At 37.7% G+C, this 10,371-nt stretch overlaps 1 protein-coding gene across 11 annotated transcripts in view; it reads left to right on the forward strand.

The window, feature by feature from the left end:
* AGFG1 (ArfGAP with FG repeats 1) overlaps positions 1 to 9,243 on the forward strand; it is a 35,524-nt gene extending 26,281 nt beyond the window's left edge. For 2 of the 11 annotated variants that reach the window (XM_066193203.1, XM_066193213.1), the window contains exons 6-15: positions 913 to 1,032; positions 1,654 to 1,725; positions 2,691 to 2,900; positions 3,742 to 3,922; positions 4,565 to 4,644; positions 4,931 to 5,023; positions 6,368 to 6,415; positions 7,803 to 7,961; positions 8,569 to 8,660; positions 9,028 to 9,243. In XM_066193203.1, the coding sequence (XP_066049300.1) occupies positions 913 to 1,032; positions 1,654 to 1,725; positions 2,691 to 2,900; positions 3,742 to 3,922; positions 4,565 to 4,644; positions 4,931 to 5,023; positions 6,368 to 6,415; positions 7,803 to 7,961; positions 8,569 to 8,660; positions 9,028 to 9,087 (1,115 nt within the window). In that variant the 3' untranslated portion in view covers positions 9,088 to 9,243. The remainder of the gene's footprint in view (positions 1 to 912; positions 1,033 to 1,653; positions 1,726 to 2,690; positions 2,901 to 3,741; positions 3,923 to 4,564; positions 4,645 to 4,930; positions 5,024 to 6,367; positions 6,416 to 7,802; positions 7,962 to 8,568; positions 8,661 to 9,027) is intronic. The other 9 variants (XM_066193204.1, XM_066193206.1, XM_066193207.1 and 6 more) reach the window with 9 other exon arrangements.
* The last annotated feature ends 1,128 nt before the right edge of the window (positions 9,244 to 10,371 follow it).

Here is a 10,371-nt window from a genome sequence, read left to right on the forward strand (position 1 = left end):
CATCTGTTATTCCATAAGGTGTTTTGTGAGCTTTCTTTAGATAGGAACTCAAGTTATCTTTATGAAAAGGTTTGGTTTGCATTTCATTAAAAAAATTCTTTCCTTTCTTGCTTATAACAGAGTTTAAGGGCCTCTCTGGAGCTTACCAGTTAGGCAAGCAATTCCTGTTGAATCTATAGATGCTTGAATGTCCGGCTGGTCAAAATTAGATTAATGTTAACTTCTGTTTTCTCCTATAGTATGGCATGAAAGGAAGGCGAAAACTGAAATTCTGTTTGAAATTTCCTTGGATTTTTTTTTGTAGATACACTCTGTGAATGCTATCTTCTTGCCATTGGTATTGTGTACTCTACTCTGATATAGTTTATTTAAAGACTGAATTTTCCAGTTAAATTAATTTATAAACCTAGTCAAAACTATTCAAGTTGTGCCAACCGAAATTCACCGGAGGAAGTAGCACTTGGTGTATGAGGAATTTGAATTGCCAGTATGTTGCAAGAATACCTGCTAATTTTTATTCAGAAAGAAATGTTCAGTCGGCCCACGAGTTCTAGTTTCAGAAATTAGGTATTATTCTGTACTTTATGGCTCTTTTCCTGAGCAGCCAGCACTGCAAATACTGAAGGTTAAGCTGAAGTGGATTCCATCAGTTCATGCAGTTGTGAGCAGCTTGTGTGAGAAGGACGGAAGTAGCATTAACTGGTGGTACAGCTCTGTGAAGGTGATTTGTGAAAGCTTGTTCAGAGACATCTTTCAGTTGTAGAATAACTTGTAATTTTCTTCATGTCAAAAGCAGTACATGATAGGACATAACCCTTGGAGGCTGTCATGACCATGAATTCAGTTAATACATCTGTTTTTGTGTTTATTTCCCATATCCATTAACATGTTTTGTTCCTTTGCGATTTACAGCGCAGAACTCTGCCAATGCAGGTTTTGCAAACTTTGATGCATTTGGACAGTCTAGTGGCTCGAGTAATTTTGGAGGTTTCCCCACAGCAAGTCAGTCTCCTTTTCAGCCCCAAAATACAGGTAGAACTCCTAGCACTTTTGATTAATACTTAATTGAAATAATCCTTACCTTTATGTTGGAAGGTACCGAAGTTGAGTTTTTCTTGCATCTGCCTGCTTTAATGCGATCAAGCCGTCTGAAGCTCTGGGGAAACTCAAAATGAATTCCTTGTGTTTGGTGTTGATTTTTTTTTTCCCCTAATGCTACTCAGAAGTCTGATTTATGGCACTCTGTTTGTTAGCTCTACACCTGAAATATCTCTGAAAATAATTAACTCAACTGCTTTTAATAAGTATTGAATTGACTCTAAGAGAAGCACTTCAGTAGATCCAAAAGGATGTCACAGTACCAAACAAGTGTGTGTCTATGCATATGTATAGCATCTGCACACACTTCAGTCTGTTTGACTTCATGTGTAGAGCCTATTGCTAAGATTTATTTTGCTTTCCTTTAATTTGATCATGCTTTAGAACTTCTGCTTGAGTTTACACTTGCTGTTTGTCTAGATCTTTGGCTGACTGACTTTCTTTTCCTTTTTTTTTTTTTCTTTTGAGTGTGGTGTTGTTTTAAACTTTTTTTTCAAATTTTCTTTCTCCCTTCTTATGTTAACTTTAACCCACACACAATTTCTGGCTGTCCAGCGTTCAGAACGCTTTCATCTAGCTGCAGTTTTGGTGAATTTACTTCAGCTTTTCCTCTCCAGGCTGTTCACAGTAAGTTCCACGCAGTGGAAAACTCAGCTTGCTTCATTTTATGCCATTGTAGTATAGCACTTCCATTCCTACTGTTGCAAATGTTTGAACTCGTTGCTTATGCTTTTAGAAAGCTGTATTTCTGTTTTAGAAAGTTTTGTAGTATGAGTGGAATCATCAGCCAACTGTTATAAAATGAGATACACTTAATGGAATAACTCATTTAAATTTAAGAATGTGACCTGCCTAGATTAAATTGTCTGGACAATGAAGAGATAGAAACTCGTGGTGTCATACTTGATCTGAAGTTCAGTTGTGTGGACCCAAATCAGATTTCTAAAACTCATTTATGGATCTCTGATGTCAGTGGAGATTTTGTTATAAAAGGGCTGTGTTGTGTCTTCCCCCTGACCTCTTTCCTGATTGGATGCAGTCAAAAACTCTTGAGAACAAAGAACCAAGCTCTGTAAACCTGGGCATGAAATCATACAACTTCTGGACTTTCGGGCACTTTTTTTGGCTTAGGATGATGGCTGACATCTGAAATGGCTAAACATTGAACCACTAAGTAAATGCAAATAGTAGCTATCTGTTAGCCACATCTGGTAGGGAAATGAAGCTTCTGTATTTTGAATATTAAAGATTAAGACAAATATATCTTTTTCTAGGAAGCTTTTATTATTGAAGTTACTTTTAACAACTAAAAATAACATATGATTTTCGGGACTAAATTATGACTGTGAATTAAAGTTTTGAAGTTGGGGGTGTTTATCCCTGATATGCAGTCCAAACAATACATTACATTTTTTTTCTGATGGCCCACTGAACTTTGAAGGAAATGGGAAAGAGTCTTAAATGTTTAGGATGGGGCAGGCAAACATGTTGCCTCACATAACCACAAAGGGAGGGTTATTGTGCCATCAGTTACAGTTGGAGAGACTTTCTAACTTTGGAGCATTGATCATGTTTAACTTAATTTGTTACAGGTGGAGGTGCTGGATCAGTGAATGCTAATTTTGCTCACTTTGATAACTTCCCCAAATCCTCCAGTGCTGATTTTGGATCCTTCAATGCTTCTCAGAGCAACGCCACAGCAACTGCAGCCAGTAAAGCTGCAGTGAATAAACTGAATCTTCAGTCAGCTGACAAATACGCAGCTCTTGCTAATTTAGATAATATCTTCAGTGCAGGGCAAGGTATTAAACTTTATTGTTTGCCATGGTTATTCTATATGTGTATAGTTACCACAAGGATGGCGGTTCTTGTCAAAGTATCATAACATAAATTTCAGAATTTCCCTTCTCTGAGCTATCAGTAGCATTTTGTGTCAATGTACCCTTAGTGTGCAAGATGCGAGTTTTAAAACATCATTCCAAAAGGATGTCATTAGAAGACTGCTTTTTGGGATCCTATTTCCCATTGAGATAAATAATTATAAATTAAAATATCTAAATAATCATTACTGTAATAATACAAATAAAAATACAAATATATATTTTATATTTGTACTAAAACCTATAGTGGATGCTCTGGAATGGAGAGCTACAGTTGTTGCAAAGAGCTGCCAGAGCAACTTTCTTGCCTCTCTGCCATAAAAACATTAAGTTTTTCATAAAATAGTAGCAGTGATACTTGGATTAAGTTGATAGTAAATTAAGGAGAAAAAGGTAGTTATTCTATTACTCAAATATAGTTCTTCTCGAATGGTGTGTTAAAACTTATGCTCATTTGTACTGAGAGGTTTGTTCTGAAATGGATTGTTTGAGGTTAGGTGTTCTGTTAATTTTCTAGTTGAAGACAAATGGATTATTTTTCTAGGAAAACAAAAGCTTTTTGGGGCTGCAGAGTACCTACAGAGGCAGGACATTCTGCTCATAGCTAATGGCTTGTTAAACACTTTTTACTCTATGCCCTGTTGCATATTTAATTTTTAAGTCTGTAACCATCTGTGAACTTTCATTTAGTTCTCAATGTCAGCAGGACAGAAAGTGAAACCATCTTCAGTATGTTTAACCTTCTTTCTTTCTTTCTTTCTAGGTGGGAGTGAGCAGGGAAGTGGCTTCAGCACAGCAGTGTCCTCAGCAGGCCCTGCCTTGTCAGCCCCCAACCAGCCAAGTGCAACTTCAGACAAGTACGCAGCGCTGGCGGAGCTGGACAGCGTCTTCAGCTCCACGGCCACCTCCAGCAACGCGTACACTGCCACCAGTAACGCCAGCAGGTACGGCCACACTGTGGCTGCAGCACACAGTGCCTGCCAGTCACTTCTCACGTGTGTCCTTAGCTAAATGGGGAACCACTGAGTGAGTGAGGAGGTACTACTGAAACTGCGTCTTGTTTTAAAGAATGGCAGTACTGAGGGGATAGCACACTCTAGGAATGGTGTCGGCAGGATGGTCTCTGCACCTTTCTAGTCATGACATGCTAAAGCTGTTAGATGGTAGCACTTTGCTCTGTAGAGTATTTGCATACATACTCAAAATCATAGGATCATCCCTGAAAAAAGAAATCATATATTTTTAATGTCAAACCCATTTCTTTTCTAGATCATTGAAGTAACAAATATCAAAGGCCTTTTAGGGGCCTGGTATTGCAAGTGCCCCTAAGGCTTCTGCTTTGCAACTTTTATGCTGTCGGCCTTAGCTCAGTATTCCTTCTCCTGCTGTTGGTAGAGATGACTTTGCATTGCTCTGCACTAGTGAGAGTGTCTGACCCTGGCATCAGGGAGGTACATTGCAGTCTGCAAACTGCACGTATGTGTTCATCCCCTTTCTTTTACATGCCAGCAGTAATTGTTAATTGTATATAATTATTTAAAAAGCAATTCTGACTTCGCTGAATGAATTGTATAAATTATTTCCAGCAATGCTTTTGGAACAGTACCTGTGGCTGCTACTGCACAGACACAGCCTGCATCTTCAAGTGTGCCTGCTCCATTTGGAGGTATGGAAGTGTTACTAACACCCTTTGAGGACTGTAAGCAAGCAATCTACTAATTTTTACTTGATAATCCTCCACTTTGATGCCACTGATACTGAAGCTAATAAAGGTATTATTAATGAAAAAGTACGCCTGTCAACTGTATTTTTAATCTATCTTATTTCAAATTCCTGATTTTTCCATCTAATTTTAGGTATTTATGTGTCGTTTAAAAGCTGTGCAGACTTCATGTGAGTCAGACTGGCTGTTAGAAAAATGCTTACTTAATAAAATGTCTTTAATCTTTCAGCAACACCTTCCACAAATCCATTTGTAGCTGCCCCTGTTGCCCCAGTGGCACCTTCAACAAATCCATTCCAGACCAATAGCCGAGGAGCAACAGGTTAGGAAAAAATACATTGAGTGTTTGGGAAACTTTCTTTGAAGAATTGCATTGATTCTTTTTTCCTGTATCTGTATAATTTGTTTCTTAAAGATTTTCTGTATTATCTGTCCCTAGTCTATTTGACATGCTGTGTGTTTGCTCAGTGTTGAGGTGCAATTCTGGGATTTCAAATGGTGGCCATGAAAAGTGTCAAAATGATATGTTTGCGCTCTACCTGCTTGTAGTCTATGTATCACCAGCTGGCTTCCTTCCAAGACTATAACTTTGACTTTAGAGTATGCTTTATAGCAGGTAGCCCTGAAATCAGGGATCTTGAAAGCCCTTCTTTTTAATTTCGTTATTTCAAAGTGTTGAAAGGTCTCAAAACCAAAGAGCTGGAGCCAGAACCAGTAAGGACAAGGCCTTTGGGATGTTAGCTCCTCACCAGTTCACTTAATCAGTACATTACATTTTTTAAAGCATATGTTTAATCTTTACAGTCATTTTTGTATTAATTTTCTGTGTGAGGATTCTGTAGAATAATAACTCCATGGACAAAATTTAATCACTTTTTAAGAAAACAAACTTGTACTTTAAAACTATGAACTTGGATTTAGAAGGCTGCTAGGTTATGCTGATTTTCCTCTCCAGAGGAACTGCTAAATTTTGACACTTTTATCTGTTAGCTGGGCTTCAACAGATTAAAATCTGCTGATGTGTGCATTTTGACATTGAGTTGTTGTTTGCTCAATGATTTTAGGTAGGCTGAGTTAAAAAACTGATTTGATGAATTTGTGTCCTCTGCTGAAATTAATTCTGTTTTCCGTCCCTTTTGAGATATGCAGCTAAACTTTGATACTTAATTCCCAAAATATCTTCTTTTCTGTGTATTAATCCTACTCTTAAGTGGGCTATTTTGGATCCTCATTAAGAATTTGTAGCCTCTTTAGATAAATATTGAACATGGCACCTCTATCCTTCCACCTTCTATACAGCTGTCCCTGGCTTGCTGAGGTTCCAAGCCTTTGGCAGCCATCCTGAAATTCCATACTAGGTGACAGAGATAATGTCTAATGTAAAGATGATGTTCAGCCCCTTTCAAGTGTAAGGTGTAAACTTATGGCTTGTCCTTTTATGTGTTCTTCCTGCATGAACTTATTTAGTAACACCGGAGGTCTGTTTTGTAGAGTTTATTTCAGATGGTTTTCTAATACTAACCTATTGCTGGTCATGCTATTAATGAACTGTTTGGTACATATATGTGTATCTATTTCTCTCTCTCTATATATATAACTAAGAAATGACTGTTCAAGAGTGTATAAATGATTTGACATTGTCTGGTCTCTTTGTGGCTTCCATAAGGCCTCTCGGGAGCAATGCACTCTCACATATTTCCTCAGGCTCATTTTGGTAGGTGGCCACATTTGGTATCAAGTTTCTTGTGGCTAATTGTTCTTGCTTGTAAAAGCTTATTGACAGCTATCTGGTTCTCTGCACAAAGAATTGTGGAAAACTTCTTAAAAATGGAGTGGGTGTGGGTGTTTGGCAACTGGGCAGAGGGAGAGAAGAGCACACATAGACATCCTGCTGAGCAACCAAAACAAAACCATTATTGATATCCTCCATGGTCACCATATAGTGCTAATGAGCGACTGTTGAAGTTTCTGCCAACAGTAGTTTGATGCCTTTTGGGATATCCTAAGTCCCCTGCTGATTTTGTTGTGCTTCTGTTTGCTGTTTTAGCCAAGTTTGCTGTCGAGTGGCTGCTCTGCTCACTGTAACTTGAGAACAGTGTTAGTACATTAGTTTTGTGTGCACTTGTCAAGAGTTTGTCTGTATAATGTCTTGCCCTTGAATACTTTTGGGGTAAATATTTCAACTGATAATTGAGCTATATTCATTAAATTTATTTTATTAGCTTTTTTTAAACAGTTGAGTTTACATAAAATGTAGCTTGTAACATTTCAAAAGAGAAGTCCTGTTTAACTGGCACAGAATACCTGGTGTCTGTATTTGTACCAAAAATCTTCCTATACACTTCTCTTTTCAAGAATAACTCCCAAAAGACTGAATAATGGTTTTGTTACTATACTTTTGCACCTAATGTGCTGCTGTTTATTTGCTGAAGGCATGGGGAAGTGCTTATAAGCTGTGTGTTCTTTACTTGAAATATTCAGCAGAGAATCAGATGAAAAGTTTTGGGCTCTTTTTGTTTTAAGTTCCACCTCAGTAGTAAGAGGGTTTGCAACAGGAACTTTGTGTGCAAATAGTGTGCATGGTGAGAATTTCCTTAAAGACATTAAACATGGGATGAAAAAAGGGGATGCATGTATCCCTTTGATTTGTTTGGGGTTTTTTTATTTATAACCTCCTGTAGTGCAGCTTGAAGTAGGAAAATCCTTTTGTGCTTTTCTCAGAAGAAGAAAAACAGTGGGGCTTAGGCTGCCTGAACATGCTTGCTTCTTATGTGTACAGACTTCTACCAGAAAAACTGTGGGGGAAATGTATGATAACACTGGAAACAAAAAATACTTTCCTCATCAGAAAATATATCTGAATGTGCTGGATCTACTCAATTTTAAATAATGCCATTCATTTTTAAAATGTAAAAGCAAATTATGCACCCAGTTGGTGGTGTTCAAAGGGAACAAATCAGTTCAGTGGCTGTAGAAGTTGAACCAAACTTCTGTCCAGTCACGGAGGGCACTAGAAGACTTTTAACATGGCCTTATAGTAATTTATTTAATGAAAAAAATGATTTCTTATAAATAATTGCACGTTGTTTTTTGCCTACCAGCAGCAACATTTGGTACTGCATCCATGAGCATGCCGGCAGGATTTGGAACTCCTGCCTCCTACAGTCTTCCTACTAGTTATAGTGGCAACTTCCAGCAGCCCACGTTCCCAACCCAGGCAGCTTTCCCTCAACAGACTGCTTTTGCTCAGCAGCCAAATGGTAGGTCTGCATGTTTTAGATAACCTTGTCTAAATCAGAATCATGGAGAAAATGGTCTGTCTATAAGTTGGCAATAACGGGTGGATATTTCTACATGAACTTGATAGTAATGTTGGTGAAGGGTTCCCACGCTGTTTTGGCTCTGTAGTTGAGCCTTCTGACTTGGCTGTCTGCAACTGTGTAATGACCAAACTGAAATTTTACCAAAATCTCATACTAAGATGGTAAGTGTTCCCCAGGCTTAAAGGGATTTTAGGCAAGAAGGGCTGTTTTGGAATGTCTGCAACACATTATTACACTTTCTCTAACTTCATAGAACACAAGCAAGAGAAAATTGGAAAGTATTTTCTTCCTGAATTTATATGATATCATAACATTGAAAAAAGTGCATATACAGAAATTGGAGATTGATGAGTTAGGAACAGTTGAAAACGAGCAAAAAGCTCAGCCATAGTGTTTTACAGTTACATTCCTGATCATGTTTAAGTAGGATCAGTCCTGCTGATTCTGCAGTTCAAACTTACACTTAATTTTGGCTGGGAGCTGCAATAAAGAGCTCTTTGAACATTGTTTACTAGTATTAATATTTTTTACTCTTCTTTCCAAGGAGCAGGTTTTGCTACATTTGGGCAAGCAAAGCCTGTAGTAACTCCTTTTGGACAAGTTGCAGCTGTTGGAGTATCTAGTAACCCTTTTATGGTGAGTTGTTGCATGTCAATGACTTCTGTATGTCCAAAGAAGAATAGTCTGTAACACTTAATTTAGAGGTACACAAAGATTTGGGGGTTTTCCTGCTTTTAAAAAGGCAAGGCAGCATGTGACTCTCCTAACTGCAGCTCACTGTTCTGATGATACGCCTTTTGTAAGGATGTTCAGATCAAAGCAGAGGTACTTTCATACTTGTTCCCACAGCAGTGTAATTCCAGAGAAGCAGCAAAAAGCACATTGCAATATGAAACAAAGTATTCCCCAGCAGGTTTTTTTAATATGTTCTGCATTTATGATTTACCGTATGGGAAAAAATCTTAAATACTTGCCTTATTTTTCTTTGTTCCTTTTCCCCCAGGCTGGTGCACCAACAGGACAATTTCCAACAGGAAGCTCATCAACCAATCCTTTCTTATAGCCTTATAGACACTTTACCCAAAAGAACTCTTATGTGGTCACATAACATCTCTGCGCCTCTTGCACTGTTGTCTTGTTTCACTGATATTAGCTTTAAACACAAAAGAAGTCTTTAAGAAGTAAAAATAAAAGCCTGCATTGTGTACCTTTAAAAAAACTTCAAAAAGAAAAAAACACCCGACACAAAAACCAAGAAAACCACCCCCCCACCAGGTAATAACGTGCAGAACAGAGGGCTGTGGTAACATCCTTGAACCTGTGAAGTGGCAGGTAAAAAGTAGCGGTATCATGTGTATTAAAATTGGCTAATAAGTTATTGCAGATACCACACTCATTATGCTGCAGTACTGTACATATTTTTCTTAGAAAATAGCTATTTGTGCATATCAGTATTTGTAACTTTAACACATTGTTATGTGAAAAATGTTACTGGGGAATAGATCAGCCACTTTAAGGTGCTGTTGTATCTCTTGGAATGAATGAGCTGCATCATTTTAACCATTGATATTGGAAGTCACGAAGTTAAATTGAAGGTTTGTTCATTTCTCAAAATGTTTTCTTTTCCTAAGAGCTCTTCTATTTATACATGCCTAAATCTCTAATGTTAGAGGGATACCTGTCTGCATAATAAAGCTGATCATGTTTTGCTACAGTTTGCAGGTGAAAAAATAAATATTAGAAAAAAAACTGTGTAGCATTTTTTCTGTGCAGTAACATTTACTGGATGAAAATGTACACACGGTGTCTTGTACACAGATGAGGTGTCCAAAGCAATGTGTTCAAAGGTGAGATAAGCTTAAAATTTTCTCATGTCTCACTTGGATGTGTTTCTTTGTGTCCTTGTGATGAAACTTGCTGTTCTAGCTCAAGTGTAGTGACGTGTCACACAGGAGAATGTTAGGTGAGGTTTGGATTGTTTGGGTAGAGTATCTGTCCTGACACTGGAATCACTGTGAAGGTTATTGGAGAGAAGGTTTGCAGCAAAAGACACCTTATTATTGGTAACTAATGACAGCTATGAATAAGCCTTAGTTGTGGTCTGACAGAGTGTGTTACAGCAGGCCAAGGGACCACAGATGTAATAGCCCTCTCTTTATTAAAAACTGATACATATCAGTAAGAGTTCCTGTGAAATATTAAATCTGTCTTTTTTTAGTTTACAGAAATATTTCCTACTATACTAGAGTGAAATTTGTAAAAGGAAAAATGTCTGGCTTGTCTTCCTCTGTAACAGTGATAAGGTTCAAGAAAAATATAACTGCATCAAGTTAGTTGGTGTTTTAAA

The sequence above is a fragment of the Chamaea fasciata genome, unplaced genomic scaffold, assembly GCF_029207755.1.
Source record: "Chamaea fasciata isolate MVZ Bird 193981 ecotype frontalis unplaced genomic scaffold, bChaFas1.0.hap1 SCAF_11, whole genome shotgun sequence".
NCBI classification, from domain to species: Eukaryota; Metazoa; Chordata; class Aves; order Passeriformes; family Sylviidae; genus Chamaea; species Chamaea fasciata.